At 34.5% G+C, this 20,936-nt stretch overlaps 1 protein-coding gene across 2 annotated transcripts; it reads left to right on the forward strand.

Annotated features, from left to right (window-relative positions):
* Positions 1 to 4,661: 4,661 nt before the first annotated feature.
* On the forward strand, positions 4,662 to 20,693 carry LOC101890439 (adenosine deaminase 2). 2 transcript variants are annotated; one of them, XM_011295425.3, is made up of 9 exons: positions 4,662 to 4,868; positions 5,080 to 5,121; positions 11,382 to 11,506; positions 11,571 to 11,931; positions 12,004 to 12,173; positions 12,239 to 12,420; positions 19,922 to 20,058; positions 20,118 to 20,475; positions 20,541 to 20,693. In XM_011295425.3, exons 1-9 carry the CDS (start codon positions 4,790 to 4,792, stop codon positions 20,638 to 20,640), a joined length of 1,554 nt encoding a protein of 517 aa, XP_011293727.1. In that variant the 5' UTR covers positions 4,662 to 4,789; the 3' UTR covers positions 20,641 to 20,693. The 2 variants fall into 2 exon arrangements, with proteins under 2 accessions (XP_011293727.1, XP_005186464.1); XM_005186407.4 differs by lacking the exon at positions 5,080 to 5,121.
* The last annotated feature ends 243 nt before the right edge of the window (positions 20,694 to 20,936 follow it).

Below are 20,936 nucleotides of genomic sequence, written 5' to 3' on the forward strand. Positions count from 1 at the left end.
TTTTGAGTATTTTATTTTTTAATTTAGGAATAATTTGCCAATACTGCTGACGTTTTAAGTGTCCACGTCATAGAAGCGTTTCATTTTATTAGCATTAGAAGTAAGCTTCTTAAAAGTGGCATAGGAATGTGTGAAATCAGGCTGCAATTAGAACTTGTAATGGAGTTGTAATTGAGGCAGCAATTTTCAACACGGAAATTATAAAAAATATATATGTTATTAAAAAAAAAACATTATAGGAATGACAGCGGAAAGACAAAAAATGGCGACATTTAATGGAGAATACAGGGTGACATAAAAAAATTGTCACAAAGCTAAACGCCATCATTTTAATTTTTTTCTAAATTTTTTTGAATGAAAGCAAAAAATGTCGCAAATAGCATCAAATTTTAGAAAAAGTTTAAAACTATATGGCCAATGAAACCGTCATACGCTGCCCAAATGTTGCTCTGCGTTATTTTTTAGTGCCAACCTTGCTCCGGAGATTTTGGTGGCCATTGTGCGCTGAAAATGAAGCAAGGAACCTCATTTTGTAACCATTCTTGGGTGGCACGTGTTGAGTGCGATGGTGCTAAGTCCTGTTGTAATGTCCAAGGTCTGCGGCCAAAATGTTTGCGTGCCCAAGTCTTTAATACAACCTCCAGAAGATTTTCGCGATAATATTTGGCATTTATTTTGATGGCACGGTCGATTAATACGAGCGGAGAGCGACCATCGGCTGTTATGGCGGCCCACGCCGTCACAATGGCCGGCGCTTGAGTTCTGGTGGCCAATCGAAGGTGCACATTTTCAGCTGACCTCTTAGGCAAGTAAACACGATCATATTGTTTGTTTACAAACTACTGGACAATGAATGTTTTCTTAGCGGAGGAAACCAAATTCGCCAGTTCACCACTTTCGGCCAAGCGAAGCAACTCTTTAGCTCATTTGCGTCTATTTTCTGGAATTTCAATTGCTTTACCCCGAGCTCATTTTTTCAATATTTGCCGAATGGAACATTGCGATATGTTCAGCTCACGAGCCATTTTCCGGCCACTGCGACGCGGATTTCGATCAAGTCGCTTCTTTACTTTTCGAACCATTTCTGCTAAAGTTGCTGTTTTCGTCGTCTTCCGATTTCAAGCATTTTAGCATGCACTCCATAATAGCGATATTCGGGAAAATATATCAAATACAGATCAGAAATACATTTGCCAAATTTTATCGAGATCGGTTAAGATTTGGATATAGCTTTGGTGCTAGCTATCGGATACAGCATGGAAATACCTCTGCTAAACGTTATAATATCTCTACACCAAGAATTTAATATCTACTCAAATATGACTTTGGTGCAAATCGGTTCAGACAGAAGTGTCTTCTTTTAATTTAGTGGAGATCGATTCATTTTACAAAATTCCTCCCATATAGTTCCGTTCGATTGGAAAAGGTTGATATTATCTACTTCACATAAATTACCAATATAAACACCTGTGCGTTACGGTAGCTCGACTAAATGTGAATAATAGTGTAGGGTATCATAGAGACGGCCGTACCTTTTGGCCTTTATTTACTGATTAATTTATATGAATATAATGTATTAAATTAAATTATATGAATATATTATATTAATTATTAATTAATTTATATGAAAATAATATATTAATTATTAATTAATTTATATGAAAATAATATATATGAATTTAATAATAATAATAGATTTCCAAAAATTTGGAAGTTGGGGAAACTTGCCCCAACTTATGTTACTTTTCGATATGAACGTTCAAAACTCCGATCCACTTATCTTCCTTTTTATCTCTAATCTCATATTCTGCTGGATTTTTTTTTTGTAATTATTTTTTTGTGTTGCACAGTGTTATCAAGAGTCACTTCTTTCTTTCAGTTTGCCGTAAACAATTCATCTATTAGTTGTTCTCTAAAAAGTCGCTGTTAAAGAACATTCTTCAAATCTACAATTGACGTTTACCCTTTCAGATTGCATTTGAAAAGACTCAACTCCTCTAAAAGACTCCTAATCCTTCATGTTTGATTAAAGTTTTTGTTCAATACAAAACGACAAGCTCATTGAATAATAATCACCATGTCCTTAGCTCTTATCGTTCCCATACTGCAGCTGATATGCTTTTACATTGCAAGACATACATATACACACATGCATATACAGAACTAAATTGTTTATAAACATATCAAATAGTAAATTAAATTGTATATTTAACAAATTGCACCAGTGAACTTGACAATTGAACGTGATAACGAAACGAAAGTAGGAAAGCTGCGGCATTCATTCGTTCATTCATACGCTGTGGATCATTCACATTGGCGGCAGCAGAGCAGCAGCACAACGACCGTCACAATTATCAGCGGTAACATGGAAATTATTGCAGCATCGAGCAGCACAGCAACAAACATTAACAGCAACCAATCTGTTGCTGCAGCCATCATGATTCTCCACCCAGATCCAGACGTCATCAAACCGAGTCGTGTATTGAAATGAAAGTGATGCAAGAAAAAACTACAACCGGGGAGGAGAAACGCCAAAAGCATGAATGGGTCACTGTGTGAAAAATATTTTCTTTTTCTATTTTGTTTGCATCCAAGTGAGTGGTGTTTGTTTGCCGATCATCATCTTTGCCTTACCACTGTCGTCGTCATTACCACCAGCCAGCAAGCAAACCCGACGACGACGATGATGATGATGATGATGACAATGAACCAAAACATATTTTTATAATAAAAATCACAACAAAGGCACCCTGGCCTAACAAGCAAAAAATGAATGCGAACCAGAACCAGAGCGTTTTTATTCCCTTGTCTCTGGCTTTAAATGAAATTGTGACGGACAAATGATTTGTGATGATGTTTTTCATTATATCACATTTAAATAGTGAAGTAAACCGTTTCCATAGGCTTTACCGGGGTGAAAATCGATCAATGGATCCAAACAATCTGTCATACACAGATTTTAATGTCATTTTTATGTCGGCCTAAAAGTATGCTTTTAAATTTACTCTTCTAAGACATAACTCCGTTCTGTATTACCAGTAGGTTGAAAATATTTCTTAACAAATACAAAATAAAATAAATTATTTCCCTCACCACCAAGTATTGAATATCGACTACATGGAGTGTGAGCCCTTGATTGCAAAACCGAAGGTTGTAAGGCTCAGCGGCAGAAAATTAGAAAAAATTATAAAATATAAAGAGTTGTTTAACTAGATGTAAGACTTAAAACTACAATACAAAACATAAGTTGGCAAATTTATACTTTGTCCTTCTTTTGGTGACCAGAAAAGTACTGTTTTTTTCAAGTTAAATATCCATGTACAAATAATGGGTTAGTAGGTTGATTTGTAAGTAGACACGATTGGTAATCGGCACTGAAAAACCTATTACTTGGGAATGAGAGTTTTTACTGCGTTACTATATTTGTGTATTTCCTCATAAAGTATTAACAGTACGAATTTCTTACGATTAGTACCATACTAGGAAGAATTAATTCAAACTTGGGTAACATTCAAAATTTCAACATTATGAACTAAATCTATATATAAAAAGAGTAATGGCATAACTGATTGACTGACCTTGAATCAACGACCCGACAAAACGTCTGAAGCTAGAATCTTGAAATTTTGCATGAAGGTCAGCCTTGGTGCGTAGGCATGGGCTAAGGCTGGGTTTTTGGAATTTCGTACTAAAAAGATACGAAAAGTATTAAAATGTACCCAATTTTCATACTTTGTATTGGACAAACGAGCTAGAATTCTAAAATTTGGAATGAGAGTCACTGATGGAGTGCAGGATAGATGTAAAGTTCTAAAATTGTTCTATACTTCTAAAATGGTATGGATATGTGAACGGATAGAGCTAAAAACTAGATTTTTTATGAGAATCAAGTTTGGAAAGTAAATTTTGAAGGTAGTTTTGGAAATGTACTCCAAATGTTCGAACTGTAGTATATGGTACTAAATTTGGAATAGTTTGGTTTAGGTTGAACGGATGAAGCTGGTACATTCAATTTCGTATTGGGGTCTTTTTTGGTGGTTGGTTTGTGATAAAAACGTGGTTTTGGAAATGCGCACGAAAAGTACTAAATAGTACTATGTTTGGTACAATTTGGTAATGGTATTAGGTTTGGGGTCGCTGTTTATGGATAGCCAGGTTATATGGAGGTGGGTTCGGAAATGTGTACCATAATTGCACTAAAAGTACTGAATGGTACTTTAAATTTCAGAAATTTGATATTGGGGTCTCTGTTGGTATCAGGGATTGAGACATGGTAATGGTTTCGGAAATGTTTACTATAATTGCACTAAAAGTACTATAAAATTCTGAAATTTGATATTAAGATTACTAATGGAATCTGTGTTTGAGATTTGGCGGTAGTTTTGGAAATGCGTCCTATAATTGTTTGAAAAACGATGAAGCGATAGAGCCAAAATCCCGAAATTTAATCTCGATTGGTATTAGGGATTGAGATATGGTGGTGGTTTCAGAATTGTTTGAAAAGTACTAAGTGGTGCTATATTGGATACTGCGTGAAGGAATTCAAAAACGTTTATCAATTCGAAATGGTGTAAAACTATTACAGCTGGAATAAATTATACTTGCAATTTGTTATTCATCTCTCATCTGGGCAGCGCATTGCGCATTCAATTCAGTATCAGTGCATCTGTGGAACGTAAAACAACTCATTTTGTCTGCGAGCGGGAAAATTTTTCAAAATCAAAATTCGGAACGGAAATATATTTTTTTAAAAGCAAAAAAGAAAAAATAGTCCAGAAATAGGACAACAATGGAAACCAATCTAAAAATTCTCTTCCTACTTCTGACCGTGATTTTGCTACATAAATATGTCCATTCAATGGAAATGTGTGAGTGCCAATAAATAAATTGGGAAAATATAGTTTAAAAATCGGTAAAGGAAAATTTGTAATGCAAAAAATACACATATTAGATATTGAATAAAAAAATAAGGAAAAGACCCCAATAATGTAAAGGGCAACCTGATTACAAAACCAAAAATAATGTTTTGTTCTTTCCTATTTATGGACTGTTTCGTTTTAATTGTCTTTGCTGTATTAGCCAACTTTACAATAAAAGTGATCTATGATAATTTACCAACAGGTGCGCAGCAAAATATCCTGGTGATTTTTTTAAGGATTGCTTTAAAAATTATTTATGAACAGAAAATTATGTGAAAGTACATTGATTACGAAAGTACAAAAATTACACATCTGCATAGGGGACGGAATAAATGCAGTAGCCTGTCCTCGACGAAGTAAATAAAAATAATTTTACGAAAACGATGTAAACGAAAATTTCCTGATTACGTTAATGTGAAGAGTGTAAATTCATTCAACAGAAATTTTTAATAAATTTTGTATTGAGTTGTTATTTTAATAACAGAAGTAACTAGAGAATTGTGCATAAGAAATAAGTGAGAAGCGATTGCTGTCGGACGGGGCTTAACAAATGATTACTTATCTACTATTAGTTAGTGGTCACGGCGTGATTATTTTTTATTGAATGCAAAACCAACACTACAATATAAACTTTTTTAATTACTGTGCAGGCGTAAATAAATTATGAAATATACTTCTAAAGTAATATCAATAATATTAAAACAAAGGAAGTTGAACAGAAAAAAATATTTTGAAGAAAAAATTTATTAATAGAATTAATTAAATAATATTATGTTGACAATTAATTTATAATAAGTAACACTTCTATTCAAAACGGTTAACACAAATTTTCTTTCGATTTTTTGTAATTAAAGTGGGTAAGAATTGTGAAAAAAAAAAACGAAATTTAAAAATCGAAAGTTTTTTTTTTTCGTAGAATTTTGTATGAAATTGTTTCGGAATGAATTTGCGAATTTAAAAATAGTAAAGTCTTAGTTTAAAACCGAATAATGCGCAATTTTTGTATAGTGTAGCTGAGTTACAGTTATTTAAATGAAGCTAGAATCTTGAAATATTCCATGTCGGTAAATGTTGGTATTTAGGGCTGAAATAAGGATGGGTTTGTGGAAATTCGAACTATGAGTGTATAAAATTACTAAATGATATTAAAAGTATCTGTCGGTTGGGCGGCATATATACAGGGTGAGATGAATAAATTGCAACCAACTTAAAACTGCTGCCGTTTTAAGTCTCTCGTCCGACACATGTTACAATTATTCCAGTGACAGCTCATTATATTAAATACAAAAGCATTTTGGTGAGAATTTTCCAGAAAAAAGTTATTCGTGATTGAATTCTAGCGTGATAGTGTGATTTCTTTATATTTGGCTGGAAAACTACTAGTGGCTATCGGTAGAGCACTCCAGCATTTAAATGTGAATAAATCTTTTGCGTCTCGTACCATCGCTCGTTACCCTGATAATGGTAGCGTAGCCCGACGTCAAGGAAGTAGACGGAAGTACATCTACATCAGCAGAAATGGTTCGAAAAGTAAAGAAACGACTTGATCGAAACCCACGTCGCAATGGCCTAAAAATGGTTCGTGAGCTGAACCTATAGCAATATTCCATTCGGCAAATATTGAAAAATGAGCTCGGAGTAAAGCCATTGAAATTCCAAAATTCCAAAGAAAGAAAATATACTCAAAATATTAAAGATTTGCTTCGTTTGGCCGAAAGTGGTAAACTGCCAAATTTGGTTTTCTCCGATAAGAATACATTCGTTGTCCAGCAGTTTGTAAACAAATAAAATGATCGTGTTTACTAGCCAAAGAGGTCAGCTGAAAATGTGCACCTTTGGTTGGCCACCAGAACTCAAGCGCCGACCATGGTGATGATGTTGGCCGCCATAACAGCCGATGGTCGCTCTCCGCTCGTATTAATCGACCGTGGCGTCAGAAAAATGCCGTATATTATCGCGAAAATATTCTGGAGGGTGTAAAATACCAAAGTGTCGATCAACTCAAGCAAGCGTTTTGCCGGCAATACCGGAGAGCAACATTCGGGCAGTGTGTGACGGCTTCATTTGAAGCCCATAATTCGTGCCAATTCGAACAAATCTAAACTTATTCTAAAATGTGATGCTATTTCCGAAATTTTTAACTTTCATTCAATAAAATATAAAAAAAATGTAAAAATTATGGCGTTTGACTTTGTTGCAGTTTTTTTTATCTCACCCTGTATACTACAACATCGCCTGAATACATTTTTATACCCTGCACCATTCTATGGAGGGTATATTAAGTCTGTCATTCCGTTTGTAACTCCTCGAAATATTCATAATAGACCCTACAAAGTATATATATTCTGGATCAGCGTAAAATTCTAAGACGATCTAACTATGTCCGTCTGTCTGTCTATCTGTCCGTCCGTCTGTTGTAAAATTAGCATACGTGCATAGTTTAGCAGTAGGCAGGTTAAGTTCGTAAATGGGCCATGTCGATCCGCGTTTTCGTATAGCCCCATATAACGGTACCTCCTGATATTCGGTATTTTCGTGATTTTAGCGTCATTATTTACCGGAATTATTTCAAATTCCGTACTGGAAGATCTGAATGGGTACTATAACCTATGACAAAAAAAATGGTATGCAGGTTCAGATCTTCGTGTAGCCCCCATATGACGGTACCTCCATATACTCTGTATTAAGTAGCATTGACCCAAAATGCCTTTGCAATGGTATTACACGAGCAGTAAAATACTACACAACAATTTAATTGAGGATACGATTATTACGGGAAGTATGTTGCTACCTCGGATTCCCTAATTACACTTCAAAAGATTGCGGTTTCCTGCGCGATTGGCATTTGCTACGAATAATATAAAACCAAAGGAGAACCCCTTCCTATATGCGGACCAAATATATATATATATATATATATTTTTTTTTTTTTTTTGTTTTTTTTTTTTTGTCGATTTCACACATCTGATGCACCGAACACGATATGCATGTCCGATTCCAATGAAATGACTGACGGAAAAGGCTGGTGTATATTGTTTCCACAGAGGGAATGGTAGACTAGGTGCCGTGAAAATGAACTTAAAGATTCTGACAACTAGTGCTCAAAGGCTGGGTCTACTGGTTCTGCAAAGCGAGATGTAGATCAGGTGCCTCAAAAATGAGCTTTTTAAAATAAACGAAAAAAAAAACAAGTAAGTTAGGCCGGGCCGAACTTTGAATACCTTCCACCATTTAGAACGAATTTGAACATTTAAAAATACCGAATATAGCAGTTCTATTAGGGCCTGTACGACGTGCACCTACATAGGCATTGTTTGTCACAAGCCATTAGCAGATTCAAATTTGAAATTTTCTGTCACAGGCTGTAGCTTCCATTACGAACTTTAAATACGACATCTCAAACAATTTCGGTGAGTATTGTACCTAAAATCGTCAAAATACCGAATATAAGGAGGTACTGATATATGGGGCATATACGAAGACCTGGACCTGCATAAGTAACTTTCTGTCACGGATCATTACGAACTCTAAATACGTAATTTGAATTTGCCAAAAATTCTGTTAACATTTTAAAAATACCGAATATAGCCGTTATATTAGGGCCTGTACGACGTACACCTACATAGGCATTGTTTGTCACAAGCCATTACCAGATTCAAATTCGAAACTTAAAAGAAACGGTGAATAATGTAGCCAAAATCATCAAAATACCGTATCTGTCACGGGCTGTAGCTTCCATTACGAACTTTAAATACGACATCTCAAACAATTTCGGTGAATATTGTACCTAGAATCGTCAAAATACCGAATATAAGGAGGTACTGATATATGGGGCCCATACGAAGACCTGGACCTGCATAAGTAATTTTCTGACACGGACCAATACGAACTCTAAATACGTAATTTGAAACTACTACGGTAAATAATGACGCTAAAATCATCAAAATACCGAATATTGGGAGGTACCGTTGTATGGGGGCTATACGAAGACGTGGACCTGCATAGACAATTTTCAATTCGTTCGAAAAATAGCGTGATTACAACAGACATACAGACGGACAGACAGACCGACGGACATGGCTAAATCGTCTTAGAATTTAACGCTGATCAAGAATATATATACTTTGTTGGGTCTAAGATCATTATTTCGATGAGTTACAAACGGAATGACAAAATGAATATACCCTCCACAGTATGGTGGAGGATATAAAAATAGGTAAGTGAACATATACAATCACATGTGGAGAATAGATCTTTTAATAGAGTTCAACGAATTACTTAAAAAAATACTATTACAGAGACTATTTTAGATTACACATAAGGATCTCAATGGGTTACTGATTGCGAAATTAGTTCTTGCGAGAGATAATTTTAACGGTTCGAAATTCGTTTTCTACGAGAAGTAACTTCGCCAGTTAAGAAATGAGAGATCAATTAACAGTAAAGGATTTTCATAAGGCGGAAGTAATTTTGACGGGTTCCAATTAAGGCCCCGTAAAGCAAAAATCAGGAATTTTATCTGAATACCATTTATAAAAAGGACTCCACAGAATACATCCGTACTCTAATATTGGGCGAACTAAGCTTACAAATAATCTTTTGGTGACATATGGATCATCGAACTCTTTAGACCATGGTTTTAATGAAACCTAATAAAGATTTGGCTTTATTAACACATGAGTCAATATGTAAATAAAAACGTAGTTTAGGATCTAAGATAACACCGAGGTCAGTAAAGGAATCAACATTTTCTAATTTGTATGAACCGATAAAGTAGTTAGAATGTATTGGCTGAGATCTAAACAAGGACATTTTTTTGCATTTCTTAAGATTAAGGGACATACCGTTGGCATTGCACCAGTTCACAAGGGAATGTAAATCGTACTATAAGAAAGTCGAATCATCAAGGGAATTTATATACATGTAAAGCTTCACATTATCAGCATACATTAGTATTTTAGAGAATCGAATGTGATCCGGGAGATCATTAAGATACAGAACAAAAAGTAAAGGAATCAAATGACTACCCTCAGGTGCGCCAGAAGAAAGAAAAATATTTTTTGAAAACGAATCATTGAAAATAACTTTTTGGGTACAACCCTCCAAGTATGATGAAATCCAGCCTAATAGAGCAGTCGGAAAACCCATAGTATCAAGTTTATATAGCAAAAGCTTATGCACTACGGTATCAAAGACTTTAAGCTAATGGAAGGAAATTTAGCTAATAAATAAGAAAAATATGAAAACTTTATTTTACTCATACACCAAAATTATATTGACTTCAAGCTCAGAGTTATTAGCGTACAAAATATGGGTATATTTGTAAAGTGGGTGTATTGATGAAGGATGGAGTAAGTTCATCTACATCTCCTTTGTAACTCGAGATGCACTCCAATGTCATAAATTGTCAATTTGCTTTTCGAGTCTATGGCAGATTTACGTTTTTGTATTATTTTCTTCCAGTTTGAAATTCTTCATGAAGTTCAGAAGTTTCCTCTGTCGAACCAAGGCTTGGATTATTTTTAGATTAATCCTTAAGTGTTTGGGTGATTTTTTTTTCCAATAGGGATCATTACCTTGTATAGAGGTATAATATTGAGTTAAAAAACTGGTTTGCTGATCAACAGATTTAAGAAATTTGCTTCCAATTCATCTGGCTGATTCTCTATGTTGGTCATAAATATTTAAGCTTCTGAAATCTCGATAATACATATCTTCCGCTTCTTCTGGTATGGAAGTCACATGCAAAACGAATACGATAAGTTTTGGGAAGACACAATACTACAATTTGGTCTTAGTGTTAAATCTTTTATTCATTGCGAAAGCCTTGTTAGTAATGTTTCCGTTAATGATTAAACAACTGGGATGTTTTGAAAAGAAATCTCTTGCTATAATAAAATAGTTGTAGCCCATTGTGTTGCTGTCAAAGGCATTGTAAAAATAGATATAAAATAACCTCAAATAATTTTCTATAGACAGAAGAATGTTCAAAAAAGTCTTGTATAAAAGTTCTCCATTAAGGGTAAGAAGTAAGAAGATCACATACAAAGACATTTTGAGAATATTTTATCTATAGATTCACAAAAGATCGATTAGAAGTCCTCTATATAAAAAATACCTTAAAAGGGTATCTATCCATCAAGGAGTGTATTTAATGTCCGTTGATCTTCCTTCAATCTGTAGAAGAATTTATAAAAGCCCTATGAAGATCAAAAGTTATTCGATATAAAAGACTTTTTAATTGTATTTTGTAGCTAGAAGACCGTTAAAAGAGGTACTGCTAATAAATTGTCCCTCAGTGTTCTCAAACCTATTTCCGTGTATTTAATCGAAATCTTTCCCATTGGTTTTTCTTTATGATTAAGCAAGGATAATTGTTTGAGATTATTTTTGCATCCTATTTTCTAAATTAGTTTATGCTGAATATGCTAAATTTTGTAAGGAATCTCTGATTTTTTCCAGCCTATGATGCACTGCGACAAAAAATCATGGAGGCAGAAAGAGCCTCATCATTGGGTGGCAATGTTTGGCTATCATCGGCGGAAGAGAAGGCCAATAGTATATTAATGAATGCCAAGAGGGAGGAGGTGGGTGGGTTTATTTTTCCAAGATTTACATTTATTTTCCTCCTCAATCTTCTTCCCTAAACAGATTACCGAAGGTCTAAAAGATCCCACCAAATATCCCCCCGCAATGCATTTTTTCCAAGGCAAACAATTTTTGCGGCAAAGCGAAGTCTTCCGGATTATTCAGAAAATGCCCAAAGGAGCCCTGCTGCATGGCCACAACAAAGGTATGGTCACCTCGAAGTGGGTAATTGGCAATTTAACCAATTTGTATAATTTGTATACATGCCGCGATGTGAGTGGCCTACTGATCTTCACCTACGACCAAGCGCAGTGTCACAGCGAGATAACGAATGTGTGCTTGGAACGTGTCAATGCCGAGGATAAGCGAGTCTATGAAAAGCGTTTAGAGAAGCACATCAACATGTACACAATGCATCCGGAATGTGAGTGTTATTTGTTGTTGTTATTGTGACTGTTTGTTTTTGCGATTTGAATGGGGGCTTGTTCGTTTTCAGCCATGATCACCGATACCCGAAAATTGTGGAAGCGTTTTGAGAATATTTTCGTCAGCATGGATCAAATGTTTAAATATCAACCGGCATTTTGTAATTATCACAAACGTTTGCTGGAGGAGCTTTGCGAGGATAATATTATCTATGCCGAAATTAGGGCATCCTTGTCACCGGTAAGAAACTTGGAATATGGTATTTTATTTTTTAAGAATTTGAGAACTTTATTTTTAATTTACAGCTTTATGGAGATAATAATCGTACATACAACTCTTTGGAAGTGGCCACAGAATTGGAGAAAATCGTTGAAAGTTTCAAAGTGAAACATCCTGATTTCATGGGCATGAAAATAATTTATGCCAAGCGCAATAAGGGAACCGTTGATGAAATCGGACAGCGCATAATGACTTTCAAACAGTTGCAGTAAGTGTCATCGATATTTGAAAACTGTATTTTTTGAATGGACATGTGGATGTGGACATCGTGGATGAAGAGATAATTTTTGGAAGAATATTAGGGCGGAATATTTTCGAAGGTCTAACAGATCTTTGAAGACATTTTTTGAAGGACCATGATCGTGAATTATTTTAGAACTACAGGGTGAGATAAAAAAAAATTGCAACAAGTCAAACGCCATAATATTTCCATTTTTTTTTAAATTTTATTGAATGAAAGCAAAAATGTCGGAAATAGCATCAAGTTATAGAATAAGTAATCTATGGCACGAGTTATGGCCTTCAAATGACCAATGAAACCGTCACACGCTGCCCAAATGTTGCTCTGCGGTACTTTGGTCCATTCCCGGCGAAGCGCTCGCTTGAGGTGATCGACACTTTGGTATTTTTTAGTGCCAACCTTGCTTTCCAAAATACTCCAGACACAACAGTCCAACGGATTGGTATCCGGAGATTTTGGTGGCCATTGTGCGTTGGAAATGAAGCGTGGAACCTCATTTTGTAACCATTCTTGGGTGACGCGTGCTGAGTGCTGACCTCTTTGGCAAGTAAACAAGATCATTTGGTTTGTTTACAAACTGCTAGACAATGAATGTTTTCTCATCGGAGAAAACCAAATTCGGCAGTTCACTACTTTCGGCCAAGTGAAGCAACTCTTTAGCTCTTTTGAGTCTATTTTCTTTCGGTTGTGGTGTAAGTTCTTGCACTTTTTGGAATTTCAATGGTAAAGCCATTGATCTCATATTTCAATATTTGCCGAATGAAATATTGCCATATGTTCAGCTCACGAACCATTTTTCGGCCACAAGTCGCTTCTTCACTTTTCGAACCATTTCTGCTGATGTCGCTGTTTTCTTCCGTCCTCTTACTACGCAACCAGTATGACGGTAACAAGCGATTGTACTTAACAAAAAAGATTTATTCACATTTAAAAGCTGGAGTGCTCTAGCGATAGCCAAGAATTCACACTATCACGTTCGAACTCCATTACGAATAACTTTTTCTGGAAAAATTCTCACCAAAATGCTTTTGCACGCTTGTAAACAATATAATGAGCTGTCACTGGCTTTGAAATGACAGCAGTCTGAAGTTGGTTGCAGCTTTTTCATCTCACCCTGTATACCTAATCGTGAATAGAAGAGAATATAAATTAAAAGATTGACTGAGAAAAAATTTTGAAAAAAAATATCAGACATGTATTTTAGAGTACAATTTTTGAAGGACTATTAAAACTATAGTATTAAATTAAAACAAGTAAGCAAAGGCTACAGTCGAGCGGGGCCGACCGTTGAATTCCCTACAACACTACAATAAACGATACAGTTTATATAGGCGAGATACTCGAAAGAATTCCACAAGATATTGTGACAAATAATAAAAGAAAATCTTAAGGTTTCGTTCTCAAATTTTCGGATAATAGCAACTTAAACTAATTTGCTCATTTCCAATTTATTGGTAGATGTTGCACGTAGATGGTCTTCCTAGATCTGGAACCAATATTTCCCAAAGACCTATAATCTCTAAGAAGTGGCAAAAGATTAACATTTATTATTGTTTTTTGACTAAAACGCATCTATATGAGATACAGACATTTGACTATATTCTTCAACTAAATCAGCGTTAACGAAATAGTCAGAAGTGCGTCTTTCCTGCATTTGTGAATTCTCCAAAGAGTCGCTGGAATGGACATTTTCGTATTTTGTTTACAAAAGTTGGCAAACTATTTCACACATTGAATATTTTTGGATGGTCATCCAAAATTGCTTGGCTTTTGCAATGTCCAGTAACCCCATTCAAATGTGCCTGAGGATCGGGCGATAATTACGACCTGCTGACAATTTTGCAGTTTTTTGGTCCATTTCAACCCCTAAATATATGGCGATCATCTCCAAAAAGAGTAGACTTCTATTCTGACCCTCATCTTATCCCCATGCAAAATTTCGTAAGGATCGGGCCATAAATGAGATCTGTATATGATATCCTGATATCCTAACTACTTAGTTTTGTTAGCTGTAGAAATATTACCAAATGTTTAATTCAAAATGAAAATATGCCAAAAATATGACAAAATTGAAAAAATATGAGAAAATTTTACAAAATCAATATTTTCATCTTTAGAGAGATATTTTTATGCGATTTTTTAAGACATTTTTTCTTTCCTGTGAAGAGGCCATTCTGAATTAATGAGAACTGTCAAAATCAGTTCAGCCGTACTCGACATATAAGAAATTTTTCAAGCATATCCCCTTTGATAGACATATATATCGCACATATTTTGCTATATATCCGATTTGAAGGATGTTAACATCAATGTAAAGATCAGATGTAACCTTTTGATTGCTTTATGATTTCGGCGGCATTTAAAATATTCACGGTTTAATGAAAAATGTTGATTTTTTTCAACACAAAAGATATGGTCTATTTTACCCGCTAAATATTATCCGATGACCACCCAAATTAGTAGGCTTCTTCCCCGCCCTAAACTCTATCGACCTGTACAGCTACTGCAAAATCCGACATTTTTTCAGTATTTGGTCCATTTCAACTCCTAAACATTTGGCGATCATCTCCAAAAGCAATAGGGTTCTATTCTGGTCCAAGCCCCACCTACATTCTAAATTTCGTGAAGATCGGACCATAATTGCGACCTGTAGAGTGATTACAAATTAACATGGACAGACGGACAGACGGACGGACGGACATACATAGCTAGATCGACTCAGCTCGGCGAGCTAGGAAGATCCATATATACTTTCCTATGTGGGAAACCAATATTTCGAGGTGTTACATAATTTTTGGCCCAATCAAACTTATAATACCCCCAACACATAGTGTTGTAGGGTATAAAAATGTATGACTATGAAATCCATAAACTTGGATTTTTATGAAGCATTTTCGAATATGGATTTTTTAATTTAATGAACAATTTTTTGAAATACAAAATGTTCACAAAATTTTTGAAAGAACTACGAAAGCACAATTTGGTTTTTTAAGAAAAAAATCTTAATAACAAGAGCATCTTAATAACAATATTTCGACTGACTTCGACAGCCATATTCGGGGAAGCATATTATTGAGAACAGCAACAGTTTCATAGACTTTAAAACTGCCTAATTTAATTTTGTATAATTTTGTGCAAACTTTGCAATATTTGTATCAGTTCTGGATCAGGTGAAAAAATGGACAATATTCCAAACAAAGGTTCAAAATTTGAAGTAATTATAACTCTTATAAAATGCGAAATGAGCATTCGATTCTCTAAAATTTTCACACATTACAGTATTTCTACTAACAAAAGATGTGGTATTAAGATGGAATATGTCGGTCCACTACTCCATGTACCTCCCTCCCGCAAACGGTCAAAATTTTTAATAATTGTATCTCTTGTAATTTGCGAAATAAGCATCCGATTATCTTAAAATTTCACACATCACAATATTTTTTCCAAAACATAACCTGGTGTGAAGCTGAAATATATCAGACCACTTCCTCTGGTACCTCCCTAACAACGGGTCAAAATTTTGGATAACTAAGAAAATTCATATAAGCATCCGATTATTTTCAAACATAGCACATTAAAATATTTCTGCTAACACAAAACATGGAGTAAAGTTAGAATATATCGGTCCACTCCATCTGGTACCTCCCTCACAAAGAGACAAAACTTTGAATAACCAAAACGCTTATAAATACGTGGTAAGCATCTGTACAAGATCTTAAATAAGGATGATAAATATCGGCACACTCCTTCTGGTATTTCCCCCACAAATGGTAACAATTTTCTATATCTTTATACCCTCCACAATTCTATGTAGGGTACATTAAATTTTTCATTCCATTTGTATTCATAATAGACCCTACAAAGTGTATATATACTGGATCAGCGTAAAATTCTAAGACGATCTAGCGGTGTCCGTCTGCCTGTTGTAATCACGCTATCTTTCGAACGAATTGAGATAAAAGGCTAAAATTTTGCATACATGCATAGTTTACCAGTAGATGGACCATGTGGGTCCACGTTTTCGTATAGCCTCCATATAACGGTAACCCCCGATATTCGGTATTTTTATGATTTTGGCGAAATTATTTATGGGAATCGTTTCAAATTTCGTAATGGAAAATCCTAATGGGTACTACAGCCTATGACAAAAATTTTTGTATGCAGGTCCAAATCTTCGTATAGCCTCCATATAACGGTACCTCCCGATATTCGGTATTTTCATGATTTTAGCGACATTATTTACCGGAATCGTTTCAAATTCTATACTGGAATATCCTATTGGGTACTACATCTTCGTATATCCCCCATATAACAATTTTAATTTAAGTGGTAGATTTTAGATTTTTCTTTTCTTGAAAAATTTCCAGTTTGTTCGAAATGCTGGAGGGTATTAAAAGTTCGGCCCGGCCCGGTCGAACTTAGCTGCTTTTTTATTTGTTATCTTTTATAATTTGCGAAACTTGATAACCTGAGATCTGATGTGAAATAGAATTCATCAGCTCACTCCTTCTGGCTCCTCTCACAATATGTTTAAATTTTGATTATCTATTCGCATAAACTTGGAAATGAATGTTGGATGTTCATCCCAATATTTGTTTTAATTATTAGATGAAGTGGAATACTTCGGTCCACGCACATTCCTTAATTTTCCAAAAAACTTAGGTCAGAAACGAATTGGCAACATTGACCCACTCCTTTGGAATCTTTCCGATTTAGGGTCAACAATTTGGATAATCTTGCGTTATGATTATAAAAATATATTACAATAAACGAACAGTTGCTGAGGGTATACATCTGTCGGCATAACCGACATATACTTTTTAACTTGTTTTAATTGAATTAAGAAAGACATGTTACTATCGTCATGCGAAACCACATTCTAGATTGTAGCTAGTGTAATAATTAGTACTGTTTAGAATTAAATTGTAAAAACACCTTAGTTTTAATTTTACACCAGTAGTTCGTGATATCAATACTCTAGTCCTAAAAGTAAAAAAAAATCCTGAAGAAATACATTTGTTGTACCTTTTAGCATTTAGTACCATTTTGAATTTAATCATTTTTAGTACTCTATACATCTCTCCAAGAGAGACCCCTTCCCAAATTTAAGAATTTTACGGGATAGCACGATTTTCGTATTTTTCGTGGAAAATGTTAGATCTAGAATTATTATAAAATTTTATTATTATACATTACAACATTTAGTACTTTTAGCAAAAATTTCCGAAAACAATGTCTTTTCTGATGCTTTGCAACAATGAGGACCCATAAATATATAGTGTAAAACTGTTAAATGCGAAGTACTTAGTACTTTTTAGTAGCTATTAAGCACGAATCTAATGCCTCCTATTAATTATGACCTACTTTTAAAATTATTAGACTCTTGCCCCAAAATTATGGAATATAAGCTCGAAAATATTTTTTAGTACTTTTTTTTACCTGTTAGTATGAATTTTCCTCCCTTAAAATACCAAATTTCAAGAATCTACGCCAAGCCTTTTCTTCTGAGATTTGATGAGACAATCAGTCACTTACCTTAAATAATTAATAAAGTATTGTTTTATTCTCTCGCAAGAAAAGTACGCAGTCAATCTTAGTAGCAGAAGAATAATTTAGAATCTCTTCTCATTTTTTTCATATACGTCCACGTTTTGCATAATACACATAACACGTGGCGCCCAAATACGATTTTTGGGTTCGTGAAAAGCCTTAAAACTATTTTATCTATGATCTATATTAAAAACAAAAGTAAAGTGATTGGCTGAGTGACTTAATACGAAATGTACTAAAATGTACTAAAAGTTAAGTAATTTGTGTTGGACAAAGGGAATGAGCTAGAGTTGACTAGAATAAAATTTGGAATGAGAGCCACTGATGAGGTGCAGGATAAATATACGATTAGATTTTTGGAAATTCGAACTTTAAGGTTATTATGTGAACGAATAGTGCTAAAATCTTGAAATTTTTGTATGAGAAATAAGGTTGAAAAGTAAGTTTGATATATTCATGAGATATATGGTTTTTGAAATGTGTACTTGGTTCGAACGGATGGAGCAGAAGTTTTAAAAGTTTGTATTGGGATCCCTGTTGGTGGTAGGTTTGTGATGAAGAGGTGTTTTTGGGAATGTGTACTAAAGTGGACGAAAAGTAATAAATAGCAGTAATAATTGATACAATTTGATGTTGAGTGAACAGATATCGTTCGAAAAGTTGCAAATGGTACTAAATTTGGTATTGGGTGAAGGGATAGCCCTGGAATCCCGAAATTTGATATTCAGGTTTCTGTTGGTGTCTGGAATAGAAAAATGGACGTGGTTTTGGAAATGTGTAGTATAATTGTTCGACTAGTGGTACTAAATTATGTATTGGGTGAAAGATAGACCTGAAAGCCCAAAAATTAATATTGTTAGTATCTGGAATTGAGACATGGAGAGATGTACTACATTTGTACGAAAAGTTCTACATTTTGGTATTGGAAGAAGGAATAAAGCTAAGATCCTGAAATATAATACGGGTGTCACTGTTGGTGCCTTTGGATGAAAGAGCTGGTTTTGGATATGCGCACTATATTTGTACTAAATGCTACTAAATTTGGTAAGAGGGTGAGTTAAAGAGCTGAAATCCTGATATTAGAGATTAAGGTCACTCTTGGTATCTGAGGTTAAGTGGTACTAAATTGGGTAATGTGAAGGGAAAGACCTAAAATATTAAATTTTTTTTTATTGATTTTTTATTGATTTTTGGGATTGGGATATGAAGGTGGCTTTGGAAATATGTACTAAATAGTACAATATTTCGTATTGGATGAAGGAATGAAGCTGAAATCCTGAAATTTGATATTGATGCCACTGTTTGTGACTGTGGTGCAAAATACCAGAAACGGAATTCTGAAATTTGATAACGAGGTCACTTTTGGTGTGTAGAGTGAAGGGAAGGAGATGGTTATCGACATATAACTGTGTGAAAAATATGGTAAGATTGGGTCTTAGAATAGATCAGGAATTTTGAAATTTGATATGGAGGCCACTGTTGGTATATATTTTTGAGATAAGATGGTGGATTTGGGAATGCATAATATGATTGTTCGCATAATAATATGCATAATATGACTAGATTGTAATAAATTTGCTGTTGAGTAAATGTATAGACCAGGAGATCTAGTGGTGGTTTTGCAAATCCGTACAATAATTCTTCAAAAAGTACTAAATGGTACTAGTTTCGTATTTGTTATTGTTTATGTAGATTGTTTGTACTAAATGTTACTAAAATTCTGAAAATTCTTTCCGAAAAAAGAATAACTAGAATAATATATAAAACCTTTACTCTGAAAATTTATTACGATATATAAAGTTTTGATTAAGAAATTCTGTGAAAGTAAACAAATTGTGCATTTTAAGTACTAAAACGGACTAGACTTTTAGCTAGTGAATTGTAAAAGCTAAATTATTTTTGTCTTATTGTTTTACAGCAATGCCAAACCTAATTTCATTATCGGTTTTGATTTGATTGGTAATGAAGATGCCGGCGATCCTTTGCACAAATTTGCCAATGAATTGACGGATTTACCGCCCACAGCCAACTTTTTCTTTCATGCTGGAGAGACAAGTAAGGTCCGATTTTGAACGGATAACAAACAAAATTTTAATCTCGATTTTAATTTACAGATTGGTATGGCAAAGCCGATTGGAATATGATGGATGCCCTGCTGCTGAACACCAAACGTATTGGCCATGGATTTGCCTTGCCCAAACATCCCCAGCTGTGGTCGACCATCAAGAAACGTAACATTGCCATTGAAGTGAATCCATTGTCAAATCAAGTTTTGGGCTATATTTGGGATTTACGAAATCATCCGGCGTCGTTTTTGATAGCGGAAAATTTTCCCATCATCATTTCGTCCGATGATCCTGGTGTATGGAATGCCAAAGGATTAAGCTATGATTTCTATTATGCCTTTATGGCATTTGCCCCGGCCGAAGCGGATTTAAGATTTTTAAAGCAATTGGCTTTGAATTCGATAAAGTAAGACACATTTATTCTTTTTTTCAGAGAGGAAATAGAAACTGGCATATGTTTTATTTTTACAGATATGCAATTTTAACCTCCGAGGAACGGCGTAAAATGAATCGCATTTTCCAAAAGAAATGGGAGGAGTTTATTTACAATATTATAAATATGAAATTTTAGATATTCCCATGTTCAGCATTCCAATATTTCGTAATGAGTTAAAAAAAAGATAAAACAATCAAAAAGAAATTTTATTTATTTTTTATTTGATTGTAAACTTAAGAGGTAAGCAAAAAGGTTTTATTCTTTAAAAAAAAAAATAATTTATAACATACTAGCTGGCCCGGTCCGCGTTGCCGGCCCGTACTTTTAGTCTTTAAAGCTTAATAAATCACAGATCTGACTTATGTAGGCGGCACAATTTTAATTATAAGTAATGTCTTGATTATGAATAATGACTCCATGACTAAATATAA

This window comes from Musca domestica, unplaced genomic scaffold (assembly GCF_030504385.1).
Source record: "Musca domestica strain aabys unplaced genomic scaffold, Musca_domestica.polishedcontigs.V.1.1 42, whole genome shotgun sequence".
Lineage (NCBI taxonomy): Eukaryota > Metazoa > Arthropoda > Insecta > Diptera > Muscidae > Musca > Musca domestica.